We start from the raw sequence: 24,113 nt of genomic DNA on the forward strand, positions 1-24,113 counted from the left end.
ACTCTTGAACCACATTCTTGGGCAATTATTATCAAACTTTAGTGAGCAACAGACTCACTTGGGAGCTTGTTAAAATACAGACTCCTAGGCCCCACTCTGGCCTAGGGTGCAACCCAGGAATCTGTATTTTTAGCAAGTGCCAGATGATTCTGTGGGAGGTGGTCTTTAGATCATGCTTTGGCAGACTCCAAAGAAGGGTGGCCTCTGTAGCCCATGGCCCCCCCACACCTCAACTCAGGATTCTGCAGGAGAAAGTCACAGATCCAGGCTTCCCCCCAAACACTGCTAGCCAGTGATCCTTTAATCCACCTACTGTGAACTTGGGAGAATCAAATTTCCCAGAGCGGTGGTTTCAGCATTTTCCTGTTCTTTTTTAAAAAATTTAATGGACAATTTCAAACACAAAGAGGAACAGTATGACCTTGCAGCCATCATCCTTGGCAAATCCTGCCTCATCACATCTCCACCTATACCCCTCTCTCCGACACAATATATTATTGTATTTTCCAATAGTATTATTTTTGAAGAAAATCCCAGACATTATATCATTTCATCTGTGAACATTTTACTACGTATTTCCAAAAGATAAGGCCCTGAGGTATAATTTAACGGTCTTCTGAATCTCCTGCAAATTGGTTGCTAGATCTAGACTCTGAGGACTCTGTTCAAAGATCCAGGTCTTCCTTTGGCGAGGCTCCTTTTGTGGTAGTGGTGGTGTGTTCCTCCATCAGAAGGCCTGTAACGTCTGACGTCTCTTATGCTGCCAGCAGTCAGTGCTCAGTGCCTACATCCATTAGCTCATCGGGTGTTGTAAAATGGTGCTTCCTTCCTTCTTTATTGAAGTTCTTCTGTAAAAGAAAATTTCCCTCATCTACCCAGTAGGACAGTTTGTATCCAAAAGGAATGACAAATGCTAGATTCCTTCATTTCACTGGCCTGTCTTCATAATGAGCTGACTCTCTAGCATCTTCCAAAAGTGAATAATTGTTTTCAGTATCATTATGATTTAAATGTTTGATGTGTTTCTACTAACTGCAGTTATTTTTATTATTCATGCTCAAATTGTCCCATTTTTGATAAGTGGGAGCCTCTTCAAGATGTGTTCTGGGTCTTTTCGATAGGATCCTAATGGTCTTTGAAGCTACTGGGGCTTTTTTACATTCTTCAAGTCCCTGGCCTGCCCCTCCCCACCCTGCATCCTCCACCCCAACCCCTACCCTCTGGGCAATTTTTTTTTTTTTCTCAGAAGACTTAGACCATGTGTTATAAGCATCCTCAATTTACAGTTTTCCTCATCTTCAAAATGGAGATAATCATGGTGCCTGTTTCTTAGGGTTGTTAAGAAGATTAAATGAGTTAATAATTGCAAAGCACCTGGAACAGTGCCTAGCACACAGTAAGTGCTACATAAGTATTTGTTACATAAATGAGTAACGTTCCCTCCCCATCACTCACCTGCACTCACGTTTCTCAGTCACTCCACCCTTTCCCGCTTCCCTCCAGTCTCCCAGCAGGACGAGTATAACCTCCCTTCCCAGGCTGCCTGAGTGTATCGGTCACTCAGCTCACGGAACACATGGTGCCCAATTCCTCAATGAATTCATTTCTTTGGGGACAATGGAAACTCTTCACCCATATTCCACCTGCAGAGCCTGACAAGCTCTGCAAATACATGTTCCAATCTGCAGACACAGCTTTCTAGCTTGGAACGTCTCTTCCAAACCCCTGGTAAGCTAGCACAACTGCCAGCCTCCTAGTGTGAGAGTAGCCAGCGTTGACTTCAACTTCCTAACAAGTTGACAAACCCTCACGCAGCCAAGTTTCCTTCCACCCCAAGACTTCCGAAGCCCCGGAATGTGTGTGGCTGCCCAGACCACACAGGCTCTGGATTTCCAGGTGTGCCCTTTCCACTGGATGACAGCTCTCTGCAGACGCTGAATACCACAGGCCTGGAATGGCAGGGACCTCCTGGGCCTTCTTATTCAGGTTCTAAATGGGCTGAGCCAGCAGACTCTGGTCACATAAAGGAAAGAACAGGCACCAAAAAAGGGGGTCAATCTAAAAGAAAGGTGGCAGAGGACAGGCAGCCTGCAGGGATTTCTTAGACCTGAAGCCTGTTTGTGTCTGCAGCAAATGCCCACGTCAGAGGGTGCCCAGCATGCTTGCTTTGCAGGAGACTGGAATCTTGGGGAAGTGTTGTTTAACTGCTATCATGGCCTTCCCTATTGACCTCTGTGGCCTGGGAAGAGGAAGCAGGAGCATAACAGGCTGGGGAAATGCCAGCTTATATACCCTCCTCTTTTTTTGTAAAGCCCATTCCCTACCTCTGTCCCTGCTAACCGCAATCCTGACCCTCTTTCATGACCAGCTGCAGAAAGGAAAGAAAATCCCTTGGCTCCAAAATGACATCCAGAGAACCGAAGACAAGCCTCAAGAATGCTTACCCGTCTGCCAAGAAGCTGCTGCCGAAGGTGGAGGAGGAGGGGGAGGCTGAGGATTACTGTACCCCCGGAGCCTTTGAGCTGGAGCGTCTCTTCTGGAAGGGCAGTCCCCAGTACACGCATGTCAACGAGGTCTGGCCCAAGCTCTACATCGGCGATGAGTAAGTGGCGAGGCCCAGCCTCACCTTTGGTAGCCAGCCCTCCCCAGGGCACAGCCCTCGCCACCTTCCTGCCATGAGCTCTTGCTTTTTAGGTTGGTTCTGAGAGAACTCTATTAGCTAGGGCTGGGTTTATTTTCCTATCACAGAAAACTCAGAAAAGGGGCTTGGGCTTCCCTGGTGGCGCAGTGGTTGAGAGTCTGCCTGCCGATGCAGGGGACGCGGGTTCGTGCCCGGTCCGGGAAGATCCCACATGCCGCGGAGAGGCTGGGCCCGTGGGCCATGGCCGCTGAGTCTGCGAGTCCGGAGCCTGTGCTCCGCAACGGGAGAGGCCACAGCGGTGAGAGGCCAGCGTACCGCCAAAAAAAAAAAAAAAAAAAAGGGGCAGAAGCAAGATAAGATTGGTTTCTCTCTCACATAAAAGAAGTGCAGAGGAAGGCGAGCTGGGGCTGGCATAGTGACTCCAGGGTCACCAGGGGCTCAGGCTCCCAGGCTCGGGCTCCACCATCCCCAGGGTGTGGTTTCTTCCTTCAGGGTTGCTTCAAGGTCTGACACTACTAGCAGGGAACCTGCCATCAACTGTAGGATCCAGACCACTGGAAGGCTGAAGGCAAGGAAGAGGAAAAGGACATCTTCCCGAAGGGAAGTCCCACCCAAGACTTCCCCTGCCCTTAGCTGCAAGGGAAGCTGGGAAATGTAGTCTTTTATTTTAGATGGGGATAAGACCAGCAAGAATAAAGTCAGTTCTCAGGTGGGTGGCATAAGAGCACATCACCATATGTGTCAGGAAGCACGGTAGACCTAGCAAAGTTGAGGTCACTGTCCCCTCTAGATTTTTATAGTCACCATTCCCCACTCTTCAAACAATTAGGAAGTGCCTACTGTAAATAATAATAATAATTGTACTTATTCTTTATTGAATACTATGTGCCAGGCACTGTGCTAAGCATCTTGCATGCATGACCTCACTTTATTTTCACTACAGCCCAATGAGAGGTCATCTAATTACTCCCATTTTAAAGACAAGGAAACTGAGGCACAGAGCAGTTAAGTAACTGGCCCAAGGTCCACAGCTCAGTAAATAGCTGAGAGCTGGGATTCAAATGCCGTTTGGCCTAACCCAGAAGCTTTCATCCTGCTCCTCCCGCCATCCCCCAGGATTCCAGCTCATGGCTCATCTCTCTGAGATGGTGCAGGACCACTGCATGTGTGATTTTTAATAAACACCTTGCTGCTTAAAAACCTAGAGATAACTGTCTAGTCATGGGAAATCAGGGGCAGAACCCCCTTTTCTTTTTTCTTTCTTAATATTTTTAAATGGAAAAAGTTACAAAAATTATATGCCCTTTTACACTAAATTAAACTAAATAGAGGGTTATAAAAAACTGCATAATCTCCCTTTGTCCTCTCTTAACTCTGCCCTGAGTAACCAGCATTAAGCTCACTTTATGTATGTTATTGCAAACATAAGGAAATATATGCATACATTTAAAGGATTTTTTTTTTTTTTTTTTTGTGGTACGCAGGCCTCTCACTGTTGTGGCCTCTCCCGTTGCAGAGCACAGGCTCCGGACGCACAGGCTCAGCGGCCATGGCTCACGGGCCCAGCCACTCCGTGGCATGTGGGATCTTCCCGGACCGGGGCACGAACCCGTGTCCCCTGCATCGGCAGGTGGACTCTCAACCACTGCGCCACCAGGGAAGCCCAGGATTTTTATTTCTTTTAAATAATTTTTAGCAGAAAAAAGGAATTATACTCTTCTGTACTTTCAATATTCCTTAGTATAGCTGTACCATAATTTATCCAATCATTTCTCAGTTATGAACATTGGGGAATGTGGGTTCCCCTAAATAGGGACTCTATTGTTTACTTTTTAAAAAACAATAGCTTTATTGAGATATAACTTGCATTCCATAAAATTCACCCTTTTAGAGTGTACAATTCAGCGGTTTTATTATATTTACAGAGCTGTACAACCACCAGCTAATTTCAAAGCATTTCCATCACCTCAGAAGGAAACCCTGAACCCATTAAGTAATCACTCTCAATTCCCCATATTCTCCCAGCCTTAGGCAGCCAACAATCTGCTGTTTCTATGTATTTACCTATCCTGGACATTTCATATAAATGGAATAATAATAAATGGCCAATTGTGACTGGCTTCTTACACTTAGCATACTGTTTTCAAGGTTCATCCAAGCTGTAGTGTGTATTAGTGTTTTATTCTTCTTTATTGCCAAATAATCTCTGTACTATTTTTGCAACTTTTCTGTAAGTCTAAAATTAGTTCAAAATAAAAAAGGCATGCATATACTTTGACCTCAAATATCGCTTTCAGAAATGTGACTTACAGAAATAAGAGTACCAATACACAAGGAAATATGTACAATGTTTATCATTGTTTGAAGTAGCAAAAAAGGGGGGGAAATCTGAATCTCTTATCTTTTAATAATAAAATATTACATAAACGTAGTAACTATATTGTCCTATTTTAAAAGTAATGTAAACTCATTGTATAAATATAGATCTCTTAGCTTCCCTATTTGTAACAGGTTAACAAGAGAACCTTCCTCATAGGATTGTATGGATTGAGATAATATATGTCAAATATTAGTGCAGTGCCTAGTACAGAGTAAGCACTGAAAAAGTTTAGCTATAATAATAAAATAGTGATTAATGTAAGGAAGAAAACTTTTAAATATCTCAAAACAATCACCCAAGTCCATCACGCCAAGCCACGCCTACTAAGACTGCAGTACATTTCCTCCTACACTTTCTACATGATACGTTTGGTTTTAAATTCTTTTTATATAGTTGTGACAATATTGATTATTCATTTTATCTTGTCTCTTTTCCACATAGCGTCATTCATAAACTTTTCTCTTATTATATACTTCTCATATATATCATAATATAATAGTAACAATAATTATATATGTATTATATCAGATGGATAGAAGATCATTTATTTAACCACTTTCCCTACTATTGGACATATCGGTCACTTTCACGTTCTCACTTTTATAAATAATGCTGCAGTGGACATCTTTATTCATAAACTTATTTTTAATATTTAGGATTATTTCCTGAGATCTGACCCTACAAATGGTATAAATAGGGGAAGGAGGATTAAGATTTAAAGATTTATACTGTCTCTTTCTCTGTGCTGTTCCCTTTGCCTAAAATGCCCTTCCCTTCACCTCATCTCCGTGTCCAGATTCTATGCATTCTTCAAAGTCCACTCAAGTCACTTCTGCCATGAAGTTAGCTTTCCCAATCCCCATGGTGAGAAGTAAGTTTTTTCTCTCTGTATATTACATACTAGATTTACCTTCCCTACAGGTTATAATAGTAACAATAGCCAAATTATATTGGATTCTTACCATGTGCCGTGCCCTGTGCTAGGCATCATTGAAACCCCCTAACAACTCTATGAAGGAGGTACCATTATCTCTCCCATTTAAAAAATGAGCAAACCGGGACTTCCCTGGTGGCGCAGTGGTTACGAGTTTGCCTGCCAATGCAGGGGACACAGGTTTGTGCCCTGGCCCGGGAAGATCCCATATGCTGTGGAGCAGCTAAGCCCCTGCGCCACAACTGCTGAGCAACCCCCGCTCGCCATAACTAGAGAAAGCCCACACACAGCAACGAAGACCCAGTGCAGCCAAAAATAAATAAATAAAAATAAATTTATAAAAAATGAGCAAACCAAGGCTCATGGAGTTCATCCATTTAGTCAGTCAGTATTTACTGGGCACCTTGCTAGGAGCTTTGGGGGATACAAAGAGGAAACTGAGGTTCAGAGAAATTAAGTGACCAGCCCAAGGGTACACCACCAGGCAGTGGCAGTATATATTCTCAAACCAGGATCAAGAAAATGTGGTCAGTCAGATAAAGAAGCTGTTTTCCAGTTGAGGAGAAGAGATGTGTAGACACGTAACGGGGAATAGAAAGAGAAATAGGTAGTGGGTTGGAAGGAGCATGGGGTTGAGTCTTGGCTCTGCCATTTACCAGTGTGTGATTTTGGACAAGTTATTTTACCTCTCTTCCTCTTCTACGGCAACAGTAACAAGGCTTATCTCACAGGTGAAGATTAAATGAATTAAAACAAGTGAAGTGCTAGAGTAGTAGCTGCCACATAGTAAATGCTCAGTAAGTGCTTGGTATTATGGATCTGAGAAAGCATCATAGGAGTGGTGAGTTCTAAGCTTGGCTTTGGAAGATGGATAGGATTTCAAAAGAATTCTAGGCAGAGGGAACAGGGTGAGAAAAGGCATGGAGCTGCGAACAAACAGGGTGATTCATCTGGAACATTGGGGATGAATGCAGTAGAGAATGTGCTTCCAGAGGGTCTGAGATTAAGCCAAGTTTTACTACTGTGTGATCAGCTTAGACTTAGCTGTGCTGTGATGACAGGTATCCCCAGCATCTTGTTGGCCTACCAGAACAGTGGTTTACTTCTCCCTCATGTGACATGTCCATGGTCTCTCCACTCGACTCCAGGACTCAGGACTCAGCCCCTCTCTGGGATATTGTCAGGCTCCCGGCAGAGGGAAAAGAGAGACATGGCAAACCACAGACTGACTTGGAAGTGACACAAGACACTGATGCCCACATTTCACTGGCCAAAGCAAGTCCATGCCAAAGCCTCATGACAATGGGGCAGGAAAGTGTAACACACCCCTCTGGATGGGCAGCAAACATTCCAAAGGGTAACACACAAGGTACCACAGCCACAGTCGTCTCCAGGTGCAGAGGCTTTGGGTAGGTCCTTTCAACTTTCTGGGCCTCAAAAGATGGTTACTGAGAGGATTCAAAGAAATATTGGAATGTGAAAGCATTTTGTAAATTATGAAGTAACAGACAAAGGCAAATGTTGTTATTATTGCTACTTAGTGAGAAAGAAACCTGGGAAGGTAGGTCAGGGCCAAGGGACTTTATTCAGGAAGCCACTGAGTGTCTGAGCAGGATACAAATGGCCTAGTGTAATAGAGCGACAGACAATAGGGTTTGACGCAATAAGATATGCTTACTTCCTTGACATCTGACCATAAGTTTGCTTCCTTCAATCAAAGGAATGTCACTGCCCTTTTGATTCAATCCAGCTCTGCCTGATTGAGCCCCCAAACAAACACACATGCACAGTCTAGGCAGACTCCACAGTCAGCGTGTGTGACCTGCATGCATAGCCCAGGAGAGGACCAAGGTCAGCACCCACCTGACCTTGTCCCCATCTCTGCTCAGGGTCCCTCCTTGACACCCACTTAACAAGGTTAATGAGACTCACAGATGCTTACTGAGAAAGAAGTTAATTCCACCGTCAACACAACCACACCAAGGTTACAGCCTGGCTGAAAGTAGGCACAGATGCCCGTGTCTCTCCGTCTCTTTGTAGGTATTGGCCAGAGCAGTGAAATGCTCATAGCTGGCTCCTCATGCACGAAGCCTCAGTTTTAATTTGATATTTGCATTTAGGTTGAGTGTTTCCATTCCCTAAAAGCGCCTAAGATCCTTAAAAGCCAAGGATCTGAAAGTTAAGGTGGTTAGGATCCAGGAGTGAGAATGGGTGTCCTGAGGCGGCTAGAGCCACCGGCTGCTCCTGAAGTCTAGACCAACGATGCCTGGGACCTGCTGGGCACCAGACTGACCCCCAAGAAGCAGCTCATTCTTTCCCCACTCCTCTCTCCTCAAGCGCAGAATGGCTGGGCATCTGCTCTGGAGCCACAACGTCTGGGTCAAATTACTGGTTCCCATGTGGCCTTGGGCAAGTCACTCAAGCTTTCGGAGCTTCAATTTCTTCACCTAAAAGATGTGGATTCAATGGGTTAATACATCTGATTCTCAGCACAGTTCCTGGCACACCCACTGTGTGTGAACTATTAGAGATCAGGCAGCTTCTGGAAATCCAACTCACAGTGTGAGACGGAGGTAGAGAACAGTCACTACACTTTGCCACTCAGCGTCCCTCTGCTAAGGGCAGCCTTGGGACAGAAAACACCCCTGGTCAAATTTCTCCCATGAGATGCTATCATGAACCCAAGTCCAGGTTGGAAGGAAGGAAGTCCCTCTTATTGGGCCTTCTCCAGCCTACTCCCTCCATGGATGCTGTCCCGGCCTTCCAGGGACCCGGGTGGCCTAAGGCCTGAGGGGGCAGTACCACATCAAAGCCTTACACGCCTGTGGGTTTCAGAACGTCTAAAGCATTTTCTCAATCTCAGCTTATTCCAAGGGGATCACCAAATGGGATGCCTGGTGACTCCAAGTGTCTGTTGCTTACCAGCCTGAGGAGAGCAGAGATGTCCCCCCCATCCTCCCACCCACTCCACCATCACCACAGCCTGGCGAGAAGAGGCCACCGACAGAGGGATGTGGCTGATGTTGTGAAATGTGCTGGGTCGGCGGCGGGGGTCAGTGCAGGCCAGGCAGCTACCTTTTGGTGGCCTCGTGGGGAAGTCTTCCTCGCTCAAGGGCTCAAAGCACAGCCACCCTCTCCCACCCATTTCCTACAACTTGGTAGGGGGTCTGAATCTGCAAGTGGGAACCTTGGGGACAGTGTGGAGTAGAGCGAAAGCCCTCCAGCAGGATTGGGGCAGAGAGTTCAAGCCTCCTGTGTGGGTGGCCATTCTGTGTGGCCTTTGGCAAAACATCTTATTGTTCTGGGACTCAGTTTCTTTATTTGTAAAATAAAGGGATGATTTCCAACGTCCCTTCCAGCTCTAAAGTAAAATTCTTTAAGAAATGTCTTATTAAATAAATTAGGCTTTATTAGGCTCAAGCATGTACTTGTTTTACTACTTTTAAGTCATACAAATTAGATTCAAATTAGGTTAACCAAGGGTTGCCCTCCAGAGAGCCAGGGACCGGCATTGATGATGAGATAAGAATAATTCATCACCTCTTATCAATCAGCAGTCCCTAAATGGGTGCTTCAGAAGTGCTTGAGGATGCTTGAAAGCACTAAATTTCTGTAATTTAAATATTCTCACTTTAATCTCATTCACATCTTCCATTTTCTGAGCAAATTCTTTTTTCTTTCTGTCTTGCTTCTCCCCAGTAGTCAGCAGGAGGGGAAATATCCTGGCTACCATCAAAGAGATTGTAAAGTCCCGGGCAGGACAGGCTCCCCATAGTAAGGCTTGGTTGCAACAGGATAATTGAGAAATCTCTCTTCCCTCTCACGATAGAGGCAGCCCTATAAGCCAACACCAAGGCTCTGCGAAGCTGCTCTGCTTCTGCCTGAATGGTGGGAGCCCTATTTTTATTATAACTACAGTCACCTCCAAGGTCTGGCTTTTGGGGTCATCGACAGCCAGCAGCCCCTCCCTATAAAGCCTGACTCTTCAAATGCCTGGGCTAGCTCCACCCAGCCTGAGCTCACATGCCAGGGGCCTCTCCAGCTCACCCTTTCTGCTTTTCTGCTCCCAACCAGACCGACAGCCTCTGAAGCCAGTGGCAGCTCTGGGGCTGGCCTGTAGTCGAAGAGGCTGGAGAGTGAGAAGAAGGCAAATCAATGGCTGAGACGGTCCTCAGCTCAAGAGAGGACCTCTCACTGGTGCACCTGGACAGCTGCAATCTCTCTCCCCAAAAGAGAAAGAACTAATTCAGCCTTGAGGCACCAAGTAGAGCTAAAACTTGACCTGCTTGTCCAGGGTGGGCAGCAAAAACACAGCCAAGGTTGACAATTTAACATGCTGAATGTCACCTGAAAGAACTAGAAAACCTGGACTCTGAGCCTCCAGGTACTGAAGGCGACTAAGGTACAACTGGGCACCAGTCGTGGGCAAGGTGCCCAGGGTGAGACGCGGTGGCCCTGGCCTGGCTGGGCCTTCTCATGCTGGGTGACGGCTTTTCACCCAGCGATGTCAACCATTTCCTTTCATGCTTAGCCAAATGCCTAGTCTAGTGATTAATACAACACCATTTCTTGAAACCAGGCTTCCCATGCATTGTCTTTCCCCTCTTAGCCTCCATCCTCGAAGGTCTAGAGTCTAGGGGGGTGGGGAAGATGATGGAGAGATTTCTAAGGAGTTAAAAACACCGAGACCACCTTATGTCTTTGCAACAGTCTCTCCTGAGAACTAAGGATAGAACATCAATAAAAATCATGGTATATATTTACCCACTAAGTGAATATATGTTATGTTCATTACTGAAAATTTACAAAGCACAGACAAAAAGAATATTAAAATTCCCTATAATTCTGTTACCCAGAGATAACCACGGATAACATTTTGTCGTGCATCTTCCTATTGTTTGCCCCCCACCCTGGAATTTATCTTTTAACCTTTTAAAGAAACTTGAATATTGCATCACTCAACTTTACAAGAATCTTGTAAGGAAAGTACTGCCAATGTAATTGGTTCTATTTAACAAATAAAGAAAACTGAGGGTCCCAGAGGGTCATTGTTTTGATTCATGCAGCAGTTTAAGCTTACAAACTACACCTGTGAGCCCTGTGTTTTCTGCAGAGCCTCACAGCCAAACAGCTTCATCAACAGCAAGTAACAAGAACACGCAAAAAACCAGACAGCTAGTGAATTTTGCCTTCATATCAGGTGAATTGAGGGAGATCAAAAGCTAGAAATGTGCCTGCTGTTTTAAAATTCACTTGCAAGGAGTAGGTGTGGTCAAGACTCCAGAGAAGGAGAAGGTCACCATCAGGGTCATGCCCACGAACTGATGTGCCACCACAAGTGTCACACGCATCAGAATAAATAAGGTGCCAGATTACAGGATGTGGGCTGTGGGTGAACAGGAGTCCATGATTAGGTGCAGGAACTCAGTGGGTCCTCACAGACGTGAGAGTACGGAGAACTGCCCAAGCTTTGGTGGACTTTCGTCAATGCCCAGTGCAGAATCCTGGCAACACGGAAGCAGCTGGTTCCCCACTGCAAGACAGCTGGTGGATGGCTTGTACAGATGCGTACTTGCATGTCCCTCTTCCTCTCTGTGACAGCACACATCTGTGGGAAATAGACTTCCGGGCAGGGGCTGAGGTATGTAGGCTAGGAATCAGGAGGGCCCCCAAGAGGTCCGAAAAAGTGGAATGCCAAGAGCTCTGCACAGGGAGACTACTCTTACTTGCCACTCCTCAACGCTGGTTAAAGCAAGTTTCCTGGAGGAACTCTGAGGGGCTGAAAGGAGGCTGGTCCAGGCCGGAGAAGGAGGAAGGGAGGGAAGGTCTCTGAGGAAGAAAGTCCCTTTCTTGGCCCTCCAACCCAGATTCAGAATCCAGAGCGAGGCCAGAGGTTCACAGGCAGGAAGAAGAGCTAAAGAGATCTGGGTCAGAAACAGGGATGTGACAACGTTCTGCAAAAGTAAAACCGTACAAGTCCAACAAATATGGGAGAAAATGTTCAGCCTCATTGCTAAAATTAATGAAAATGAGACTTTTCTTGGTCTATGAAATTAGAAATGAACAAAAATCGGAATGTTAATTTGAGTAAACTTTCTGGAAGACAATTTAGTAACAAGTATCAACTGTGTTTAAAATGCTCATATCTGTTGACCCAGCAATTCCACTTCAAAAAAATCTCTCCTAAGGACACAGAGATGTGCCCAAAGAAACACAGCAAGTTGTTTGTTTACAGTGTTTCTTATTGTAACTCCCATCACTCTGTCTCCAGGAGAGAGACAGACGAGAGAGACAGACGAGAGAGAGAGAACACAAATGTCCAAAGCTAGGGGCTTGGTGAGGTAAAACTGAGATTTACCTATGGAATGGAATAGTATGCAGCTATTGAAGGCTGTATGTTGACCTAACAAGATGTTTACAGGGACTTCCCTGGTTGCGCAGTGGTTAAGAATCCACCTGCCATGGCTTCCCTGGTGGTGCAGTTAAGAATCCACCTGCCAATGCAGGGGTCATGGGTTCGAGCCCTGGTCCGGGAAGATCTCACATACTGTGGAGCAACTAAGCCTGTGCGCCACAGCTACTGAGCCTGAGCTCTAGAGCCCGTGAGCCACAACTACTGAAGCCCGTGCACCTAGAGCCCGTGCTCTGCAACAAAAGAAGTCTCTGCTCGCCGCAACTAGAGAAAGCCCGCGTGCAGCAACGAAGACCCAACGCAGCCAAAAATAAATAAATAAAAGAAACTTTAAAAAATGCTTCCAAAAAAAAAGTTTACAATATATCACCATGCAAAGTTTTGGAAACCGTATATATAGTATTGTATATAGTATTGTAACCCCCACCCCAACCTTTATATAAAATCTATTCATGGAAAAACAACTGGAAGATCTTTTTTTTTTTTAACATCTTTATTGGAGTATAATTGCTTTACAATGGTGTGTTAGTTTCTGCTTACAACTGGAAGATCTTATATCAAAAGGCAAATAGTCTTTATCTCTAGGGAGTAGAAATACAGGTGTTTTGTGTTGGGGGGGAAGGGAATATGTTTTCCACATTCTGCATAGAACATGTGTTACTTTTGTAATTAAATGACATATTTTAATTCTTTAATATCTTTATTGGAGTGTAATTGCTTTACATTGTTGTGTTAGTTTCTGCTGTATCACAAAGTGAATCAGCTATATGTATACTTATATCCCCATATCCCCTCCCTCTTGCGTCTCCCTCCCACCCTCCCTATCCCACCCCTCTAGGTGGTCACAAAGCACCGATCTGATCTCCCTGTGCTATGAGGCTGCTTCCCACTAGCTAACTATTTTACATTTGGTAGTGTATATATGTCCATGGCACTCTCTCACATCGTCCCAGCTTACCCTCTCCCGCCCCCGTGTCCTCAATAGATTACTTACGCCTAAGATTTTTCTTAAACAACCAGAAACTGCTGTTTAGGCTCCTGAATCACCTAAATCCTAGAAGTAATTTCTTAACCCTGTTTTTCTTCTGAGCTTTTCTCCTTCAGCAGAGGCACATTTCTTAGTCTTTCCCACATATCTGAGCAGGTAGCCCTGAAAGTTAAGAAAATTAAACAACGCAGCACCAGGCAGCACCCTCCGACTCTATCCCACTCCCAGTGATAGATGAGCTAGGTGTCTGGGCCAACTGGGGATCTGCCTTCAAAACAGCCACTGTCTACTGAGAGTCACTCTGCGTATTTGCAAATCCCCATCCTGCTGTGGATACCACCCAGAGTCCTCAACTGGACTCTAAGTAAGCCAAGCTGGGGGAAATCTCCCGAGGGGTGTGTGAGGATACCACCTCCCCTTCCGGGCCCAGGTAGCCACAGAGCCCAAAAACCTGCAATGGGCTTCAGGATACCCACCAGGTCTAATCCTCCGCATGAGCCCCTTTCTCTCCCTCAGACACAGTCAAAACCAGCTCTGGTGGGGTGGCGCGGTGAATGTAGAGGTGTCATGCAATGAATCTTGTTGCATATCTACCCTGATCCTTGACCCCCAAAGCAGCAAAGTGCAAACTGTTACCGCCAGTTGATTATGTTGAAACTCAGCTGCAGAACCCAGCGAGACCAGTCTTTATGGTGGGTAGGAACTTCCTGTCAAGGACAGTTAATTTTAATTTTTCCACTGAGCTCAACCTCAAAGTAAGGTTGATTGCTACTCAGCAAGATGGACTGCATTAGTGGAGCCTTTAATTGAGCGCAGATCTATGTCCCCAAAGCATAATGTTTGTTGTATACATACTTTGGGATGAGGAGAAAAATGAAAAACAGACCTTTCTGAGGAAAAATTGAAAGCAGAATGGGTTTCGTAGTCAGGATGGCAGCCCTAAAAGCCAGCTGCGGGGCTTGGTGGAACTCCCCATCTCCCCACGCCTCAGTTCCCATGGTCTGTTTGCACATGTTTCTAAAAGCTCAAGGCCTGTGTTCAGGTCTCCCTCTTCCAAACACTGGACTCCACTGTGGTTCCTCTCATGACCAATAAAAAGCCCCAGGAAAGCAGCGATACACAAGGGGCCCTTGGCCGAGGGACCGTGGCTTGTGTTTCTACTGCATGGAGCCTCCCCGCTCAGGGTGTTGATCCATGTTGGCATCCAATATGCTCACTTCTGTCCACATCCTTTTACCAGTGGCCTTGAGATGAGTTCTCAGCTGGAACGCATTGCCACTTTTAGCCTCCTACTGTTACAGTTCCAGACCCTTGTCACCTCTTCCCTGAGCTGTAGAACTGGGCTTTGTGCTGTTGAGGGAGACGTCATCTCGAATCTCAGATGGGATCACCCTCCTCAAACACCATCAAAAGCTCTCCTTGATGTCCAAATGCAGATCCTGACATCCAAGCACTCCATGGTCAAATCCCACACTCCCTCTCCAGACCTTTCTCATCTCTCCTCTCATATGCTATGCTCTGGCCAAACCAGTCCCCTCCTCTCTGCCCCCATTCCCAATCCATCAGCAAGTCTGCTGTGACTTACTCCAGCCACCTTCCTCTCTTGGCTGTATAACCGCGACAGCCTCCAACAGAGCTCCTGCTTCTATTTTATGTTCCTCTCCAACCCATCTCCATGCATCAGCCAGACTGATCTTTAAAAAAGTAAACAATGCTCAGCCCTTCCTTAAACTCCTCTGCGGCATGTGGCATACCACATTACTTAGAGTAAAATCCAAACTCTTCCCTATGATCTACAGGGCCCACCATGAACCAGCCCCCCTTTTCAGCTTCCCCTTGTACCACTACCACCCTTGCTATTACAGCCACACTAGTCTCCCTTCTGTTCTTAGCATCTGCTGTTGCCTCTGCCTGGAGGAAACACTTTCCCTCCAAATCTTCCCCTGCCTAGGCCCTTATCACCCCTCAGTCTTAGCTTAAATGCCACTTCCCCGCAGGGGCCTTCCCTGACTACCTTACCAAAAACAGGACCACGGTCACTCTACACAGCCTTACTGCTATCTGAAATTATTTATCCACTTATTTGCTTTCCCCATCATAATCTAAGCTTCCCAAGGGACCTTGACTAACCTGCTTATTGCTGCATCATCAGTACCCAGGACAGTGCTTGGCACACAATAGATTCTAAATCATTAAATTGGGGATAAATGATTGGTTACAGGAAATAATAAACATTTCCTGGAAGCCCTTCATTATCTCCAGCCTCCATCCCTTAGGTTGTGCTATTTCTTTGGCTTGGGCATGCCCTTGCCTCCCTCTTCCCCTCTATCACCAAGTGTTGACACTTGTAGTAAGGCAGGCTCAAAGCCCTCTCTCCAATAAAGTATCCCCTGGCCCTTCTAGGCCGAAATAACTCCTGCTTCCTTTGCCCCATGTTCCAAAGCCACCTACTTTAACATGACTTTTACTCTTTGTTCCTGAAAATTCTTGGCTTCAAGAACTTCCTAAAATCAATTCCAGTAACAGACTCCTCAAACAGCTCTCCTCTTCAGAACAGTGCTTTGCCCAAGTAGACAATGATTCACTTATCAAAGCAAAGGTTTTGCACTGTGTTCACCAATCTCTTGAACATTAAGAATTTTGCCAGATCCCAATCAAACCGTCACACTGAATGACCCATCTTATTTTTTTTTTTCAAGTTTTTGTTTTTTTGGGGGTAGGGCACAACACACTGGCTTGTGGGATCTTAGTTCCTCTGCACAGGGATCGAACCTGTGCCCCCTGCAGTGGAAGGGTGGAGTCCTAACTACTGGACCATCAGGGAATTCCCTGAATGACCCATCTGAAACCATTCATTCGAGCCCCAACCTCCAAACACTGTAAACATCCAGAGGGTTCAGAGGAGGGGCCGGCTTTAAAGGGTCTCCCCGAGGCTCTATGAAGGTGGCCCTCTCCCTTACATTCAGCTTTGCCTAATGAACAGGTTATTCTGATGGCCTTAGAGGGGATCTGGCAGCTGACAGTCCACTCCCGCAGACCACTGGAGTCTCCAGCACCAAGCTCTTCTGTATTTGGTGAATGAAAGAATGAATGGACAAAAGAATAGGGCACAGTGGCCAAGGGGTCGGTAAGAGCAGGGCTTGGAGTAGGGAAGTCCTTCATTTCAACGGCTAGGCCTTATTTTGGAAGCCGGAATCGAGAGCGGAAACCCATGGGCTGCACCGGACTTTCCCCCAGATCCAGGCCAAGGCTTCGCGCAGCCGACCAGCCTCTTTCCCTCGCACCCAGGGCGACGGCGCTGGACCGCTACAGACTGCAGAAGGCAGGCTTCACGCACGTGCTGAACGCGGCCCACGGCCGCTGGAACGTAGACACCGGACCCGACTACTACCGCGACATGGCCATCGAGTACCACGGCGTCGAGGCCGATGACCTGCCCACCTTCGACCTCAGCGTCTTCTTCTACCCAGCGGCCGCTTTCATTGATGCTGCGCTCCGCTACGATCACAGTAAGAGACCTTCGGCCTGCGCACGGCCCCGCCCCCAGCCCTTGGCCACCTCAAGGCCCCGCCCCAGCCCGAGGCCCCACCCCCAGCCTGAGGCCCCGCCCCTCAGCCTGGTGGTAAGCGGCATCTGCACACTTTAAGTAAGCTCCCCTTGCAAGTCCCGCCCTGCCAGGGTTGCTGGAAATGTCTGCTCCCCCGGAGGCTGTGCACACCACTGAGCTTGCTGCTGCTGGGGTCTGGCCCTTGGTTGCCGCTATGGGAAGTCAGAATCAGGAGGGCTCTGAGGAGAGGCCTTTGGCCTGAATCTGTCTTCCCTGAGGCACAGCAGCCATCTTTTGAACGCCAGGGGTGGTTGGGAGCCCTCAACGGTGGGATGCTGCCAAGGTGCTAACTGTGCCTGGGTCCAGACCAGACTAATAGCCAAGAGCCTCGATGCTCGAAAACCCTCAGGGAGCTGACTTGAGTGGGAATCTAGGGGAGACTTCAGATTCTCCTGCCAGCCAACCAAGTTCATACCTGCCTCCCTCATCCTCCCACCCTAGTCATATTCAGTCTAGTAAACCCTCCTGTAGAAAGCTGACAACCTATTCTTTCTAAGTGGCAAACTATATTTGAGAATCTGAGTTTTACACTCATGATGTCCAAGTTTCCCCAAGTTAATTAACCGTCTTTTAAATCACAGTACTAGTCCTCGTAGCCAAAATGCAGTTTTAGCGGCCCTAATCCAGGTAAAGTCTACAAGGCTACTCTGGGGAGAAGGGCACAGTGTAGGTATGCATCTGGCTGAGCCAATATGCTGTGATTACTGCAGGATGTATCTCAGTGACATTCCACAGAGGCCAGAGGGACTTCAACTCCCTGATCTGTGCTCTGACTTCAGCCCTACGTGTCATACCCTTTTAGGGGGCCATCACATAATTCAGGGTATACAGTTACTAAAGGCCTTTCTTACCACAAGTGGTTGGGATTACAAGACTCAGTGACTGACCAACGGGCCTGTTTCAGGAACTGCAACCTGCAGCTGGGCCTAGGCCACGTCTGCTGGACAGTCCCAGAGTTTGTCTTTATTTTGGCTCAGAAGGCTATGACAGAGGGAAGGAAAGAAAAAAAAAAAAAACCCACAGAGCTGAAGTTCTTGTCTTAGGGGATACCTCATTTCAAAGTCATCCTTTTTATGAGTCTATTTATGGACCATCTTTTGAGTTAGGCACATTCTGGGTTTCCAAGCAGGATCAAAAAAGCAACTGGACTCTGACTCATCACCATAAGGTGAAATTCGCCTCACAGTATTTGAAGTTAACTGAAAACATGTTTGACATGAAAAAACAAAGAGCTACCACCACACGATCCTTCCGATTCTGTTTAATGCGTTCAACTTGCCGTTACTATATCTTCAACCATCCCCTCAATGCAAGGGGCCTGGAAGGCTTTGGAGAAGACAAGGCTGCATTCAAATTCACACTGCACAAAAATGTGATTTCTAAGCCTTGCTTTCTCCATCCGGTGATGAAAATATTTACCTTGAAAGGTTATAATGAGGATCAGCAGTAACCCACAAAAAGCACTTAGCCTAGAACCTGGTGCACAGCAGGCTGTCAGATGTGTTTGATAAAGAGAGGTCTCGCACCACGAAGCACATAACCACACCAGCACGTGCACATCATCATCATAAAGTTTCCAACCCCCAGAGGGGGTAAAAAAAAAAAAAATGAAACAAAGACATTCCAACTTTGAACTACAGTGGTATGATACACGCATAGGACAGCCTGCCGGGGTCCTGGCATGCCATTTTAGAGTCTGCCCCCACTGCCGGAATCGGAAAGAATGGGCTTTGGGGTCATATGTTTAGGCCTGGACAGATCTCAGAGCATCGATGTGGAGATGTCAGGCTGGTGTGGATCGCGACGGGTAGACCGGGTGGTCTCAAGCACCTAGCCGAGAAACAGTCAAGAGGGAAAAGCATATCCACAGGTCAGAGGACATGCAGGGAGTGTGGGCCTTGCCCAGCTGGCTAGGGATGGGAAGCAGGACAGGACCCTGTTGCCAGTGGGAGGCCAGACTCCCTTCTCTGTGCCCTTTGTATTTGCATATCTAAAGAATTCCTCAAGCTGAGGGCTCAAACCCCAACCCTTCAGGACAAGGCAGAGGCCATAAATGGATGACGCTGGCTGCGTGTGGCCACGGGGTGAGGGGAGAGGGTGATTGTGGCTGAGCTGAGAGCCCCATATCCCCTCCAAAGGGGACAGCTGCTACTCAGTCCCAACCAATGATTGTCTTGTGAGAATCAGCGCCAATGTGGTAGATCTGACTTTTCAGGAAAAGTCTCCAATCTGGATTTTAACGTAAAATTGCTCAAATTTTAAGTGTTGGCAACAAATTGAAAATCTCTTAAAACGCGGCACAGCCCAGACAAAAGAAACCCAGTGGCCATCAGTTTGTAACCTGTGCCCTGAGTAGTCAGAGTAACAAAATAAAAAGCTCGTCAGCATTGTCAGAGACTCCATACGTGGAGATGGCGTGTGCTCAGCATGTATGGCACAGGCAGTAGGCAGCCTGGACGGGTCTAGTCACTCCCTGGAAAACTACGGGACACTCCTGTAGCATTTTAGGAGCCAGACGCATTCGTATATTCCTTATTATACTCTTGATGTAAGAGGTGTTGATGGACAGTCTGGCCAAAAGGCAAAGACATGTCCTTTTCCTTGCTCTGTCTTTCCTGTTCTTCCTTGGCTAGCTTCAGCTTAGTGTATAGCGTTTCCCACCACGGCTCCTCACAGCCAGTCTCGTTCCCTCTTTTTGAAAAGCATCCCTTGTGGTGCTGCAGAGCTGTACCTGTGGTCTATAATCTGCCACATGGGGCCCACCCCTGTGTCTGCCCTACCCTGATCTGACCCTTCCGAAAGAACTCACCAGGCTACCTCAGACACTCTTGAGAAATCGTAGAGATAATCTAGTCCAGTGTTCTGCCCTGAGAGCTGGGGAAACAGAGACCCAGAGAAGCCAGCTGATGTGCTGAGGGTCACAGAGTTAATCAGGGACCAACGGGCATCGCTTCTGTCACTCAGGCCTCACGGAAGAGCCCTTTGTCCTTATTTTGAGCATCTGGTGACTTTGCTGTATAAGAGGTCACCCAGTATCATGGAAGGTGAGACATTCCAGCTGGTTATAGGATCTAAAACAACTGAACTTGTCCTTCTTCATCAGAAAAAGAAGTACGGACAACATACTGCCTCGGGAGCCCCATTTGGACTGCCTTCACTGCTCCTGGCACAGCATCCTCAGAGCTGAGTTACTGTGGTTTTAATTTAATGAAATCTTCTAAGAAATCCCAGGGTGGATACCATGCGGCTCTAAAGATCAGATTTTAGTATCACCACTCTCCTTTTATTCTTTCTTTTACTTGAACAAACAGTCCACAGGCTGCTTTGGAAGCCATCTTACAATCTATTATGGATACGGTAGGTTGGAAGAAATAAATGAACTGCAACCTGCAGCTGGGCCTAGGCCACGTCTGCTGGACAGTCCCAGAGTTTGTCTTTATTTTGGCTCAGAAGGCTATGACAGAGGGAAGGAAAGAAAAAAAAAAAAAACCCACAGAGCTGAAGTTCTTGTCTTAGGGGATACCTCATTTCAAAGTCATCCTTTTTATGAGTCTATTTATGGACCATCTTTTGAGTTAGGCACATTCTGGGTTTCCAAGCAGGATCAAAAAAGCAACTGGACTCTGACTCATCACCATAAGGTGAAATTCGCCTCACAGTATTTGAAGTTAACTGAAAACATGTTTGACATGAAAAAACAAAGAGCTACCACCACACGATCCTTCCGATTCTGTTTAATGCGTTCAACTTGCCGTTACTATATCTTCAACCATCCCCTCAATGCAAGGGGCCTGGAAGGCTTTGGAGAAGACAAGGCTGCATTCAAATTCACACTGCACAAAAATGTGATTTCTAAGCCTTGCTTTCTCCATCCGGTGATGAAAATATTTACCTTGAAAGGTTATAATGAGGATCAGCAGTAACCCACAAAAAGCACTTAGCCTAGAACCTGGTGCACAGCAGGCTGTCAGATGTGTTTGATAAAGAGAGGTCTCGCACCACGAAGCACATAACCACACCAGCACGTGCACATCATCATCATAAAGTTTCCAACCCCCAGAGGGGGTAAAAAAAAAAAAAATGAAACAAAGACATTCCAACTTTGAACTACAGTGGTATGATACACGCATAGGACAGCCTGCCGGGGTCCTGGCATGCCATTTTAGAGTCTGCCCCCACTGCCGGAATCGGAAAGAATGGGCTTTGGGGTCATATGTTTAGGCCTGGACAGATCTCAGAGCATCGATGTGGAGATGTCAGGCTGGTGTGGATCGCGACGGGTAGACCGGGTGGTCTCAAGCACCTAGCCGAGAAACAGTCAAGAGGGAAAAGCATATCCACAGGTCAGAGGACATGCAGGGAGTGTGGGCCTTGCCCAGCTGGCTAGGGATGGGAAGCAGGACAGGACCCTGTTGCCAGTGGGAGGCCAGACTCCCTTCTCTGTGCCCTTTGTATTTGCATATCTAAAGAATTCCTCAAGCTGAGGGCTCAAACCCCAACCCTTCAGGACAAGGCAGAGGCCATAAATGGATGACGCTGGCTGCGTGTGGCCACGGGGTGAGGGGAGAGGGTGATTGTGGCTGAGCTGAGAGCCCCATATCCCCTCCAAAGGGGACAGCTGCTACTCAGTCCCAACCAATGATTGTCTTGTGAGAATCAGCGCCAATGTGGTAGATCTGACTTTTCAGGAAAAGTCTCCAATCTGGATTTTAACGTAAAATTGCTCAAATTTTAAGTGTTGGCAACAAATTGAAAATCTCTTAAAACGCGGCACAGCCCAGACAAAAGAAACCCAGTGGCCATCAGTTTGTAACCTGTGCCCTGAGTAGTCAGAGTAACAAAATAAAAAGCTCGTCAGCATTGTCAGAGACTCCATACGTGGAGATGGCGTGTGCTCAGCATGTATGGCACAGGCAGTAGGCAGCCTGGACGGGTCTAGTCACTCCCTGGAAAACTACGGGACACTCCTGTAGCATTTTAGGAGCCAGACGCATTCGTATATTCCTTATTATACTCTTGATGTAAGAGGTGTTGATGGACAGTCTGGCCAAAAGGCAAAGACATGTCCTTTTCCTTGCTCTGTCTTTCCTGTTCTTCCTTGGCTAGCTTCAGCTTAGTGTATAGCGTTTCCCACCACGGCTCCTCACAGCCAGTCTCGTTCCCTCTTTTTGAAAAGCATCCCTTGTGGTGCTGCAGAGCTGTACCTGTGGTCTATAATCTGCCACATGGGGCCCACCCCTGTGTCTGCCCTACCCTGATCTGACCCTTCCGAAAGAACTCACCAGGCTACCTCAGACACTCTTGAGAAATCGTAGAGATAATCTAGTCCAGTGTTCTGCCCTGAGAGCTGGGGAAACAGAGACCCAGAGAAGCCAGCTGATGTGCTGAGGGTCACAGAGTTAATCAGGGACCAACGGGCATCGCTTCTGTCACTCAGGCCTCACGGAAGAGCCCTTTGTCCTTATTTTGAGCATCTGGTGACTTTGCTGTATAAGAGGTCACCCAGTATCATGGAAGGTGAGACATTCCAGCTGGTTATAGGATCTAAAACAACTGAACTTGTCCTTCTTCATCAGAAAAAGAAGTACGGACAACATACTGCCTCGGGAGCCCCATTTGGACTGCCTTCACTGCTCCTGGCACAGCATCCTCAGAGCTGAGTTACTGTGGTTTTAATTTAATGAAATCTTCTAAGAAATCCCAGGGTGGATACCATGCGGCTCTAAAGATCAGATTTTAGTATCACCACTCTCCTTTTATTCTTTCTTTTACTTGAACAAACAGTCCACAGGCTGCTTTGGAAGCCATCTTACAATCTATTATGGATACGGTAGGTTGGAAGAAATAAATGAAGTCTGTGTTTGAGCAAGAGGCTGTTTCTCTGGCGCTTCTGAGCTTTAATCAGACCAGATTTTCAGGGTATTTTAAGGGTATCCTGACCCACTGCAGCACATACAAGCCTGCCCCCTGGCAGTTCTAAAACATGCCATGCATCCTTTTTCTGAGGACTTCCATGTGTGCAGAACTATTTCGGGAGAAGTAGGAACTCTGCTTTTGCAGGTTCCAAGGTAGTGAGTGGGAGACAAAGGGCATCCCACACAAACCAAGGAAGTCGGGGGGTGGTTGGTGATAACAGGCTTAGCCTATACGTCTGATTTGAGTGACAGAGACCCACCTTCTGGTTGCCAGTGAAAACGTGCCATTAGGTAAACAGTAGAGGTTCTGGATTTGGTTTTTCTTCATAAGATTGCGGGAATTCACCTTTTGGTGAAGGCCAAAGGAGAAATATTTAATTGAAACCATCATTTTTCAAACATAAATTGTGGCCTATCAGTGGGTTATAAAATCAATTTCGTGGCTTTGACTAGGATTTCTTTAAAAAAAAAATTGAAAAGATTAGGAAAGAATAGAAGACATCAGCGTACACTGCATGTAAAAAAAGCACAAATTGTTTGTGAAAGTCTTGTCTGATACACACGTACCTGTGAAGCCCCCTTAACATCTAAGTCCTCTGGCTTCAGTGGCCTGGGCTTGAATCATAGTCCTGCCACTTCCCAGCTGTGTGACTCAGACGCATTGCTTCTCTGCACTTTAGCTACCTCCTCGATAAAACAGGGATACTAATTTCATCTACCTCATCAGGTTGTTCTGAGGACTGACTACGATGAACATATAAAGTGCTTGGAAGATATGGGCTAGGCTGAACCCATGTACTCGTTAGCTGTGAATTTTATGATTTGCGGAGGGCGGGAGGCGGTTGTCACACAAAGAAGTGTGAAAGCCACTGACCTAGAAAATGCCAAGCCTGACAATGCTCCCTTCGGCTTCCTCTGGTATGGACCATGCTGTGAACAGGCTGAATGCAGCCTTCCTTGCATGTCTCCTGAACTCTCCTGGGAGCAGTTTCTCACCATCCAACGCTGGGCCCCAAAGGGTGGTGCTTAGCAGAGCCACAGAGCAAAGAGGGAGCAGTGCCCTGAGAGTCTGGGGACGGGTCCTCTACCCTAGGAGGCCCACCAAGCTCACACGGCTGACGGCATTAGTGCTGCTGTCATGAAAGCAAAGTTCAGCCGGGAGGACCTTCTGCTGGAGCGGAGGACCCCCAGCCCCTTCCCCCTCTCTCTCCCCTCCCCCCCTCCCTCTTCACAGAC

The 24,113-nt window shown here is 46.9% G+C and overlaps 1 protein-coding gene across 1 annotated transcript in view; it reads left to right on the plus strand.

The window, feature by feature from the left end:
* Positions 1-2,402: 2,402 nt before the first annotated feature.
* Positions 2,403-24,113, plus strand: part of DUSP29 (dual specificity phosphatase 29) — a 26,885-nt gene continuing 5,174 nt past the window's right edge. Inside the window, exons 1-2 of the mRNA XM_024741037.1 lie at positions 2,403-2,602; positions 16,644-16,864. Of these exons, the coding sequence (XP_024596805.1) occupies positions 2,403-2,602; positions 16,644-16,864 (421 nt within the window). The remainder of the gene's footprint in view (positions 2,603-16,643; positions 16,865-24,113) is intronic.

Source organism: Neophocaena asiaeorientalis, unplaced genomic scaffold (genome assembly GCF_003031525.2).
Source record: "Neophocaena asiaeorientalis asiaeorientalis breed wild unplaced genomic scaffold, Neophocaena_asiaeorientalis_V1.1 scaffold484, whole genome shotgun sequence".
Classification (NCBI taxonomy): Eukaryota; Metazoa; Chordata; class Mammalia; order Artiodactyla; family Phocoenidae; genus Neophocaena; species Neophocaena asiaeorientalis.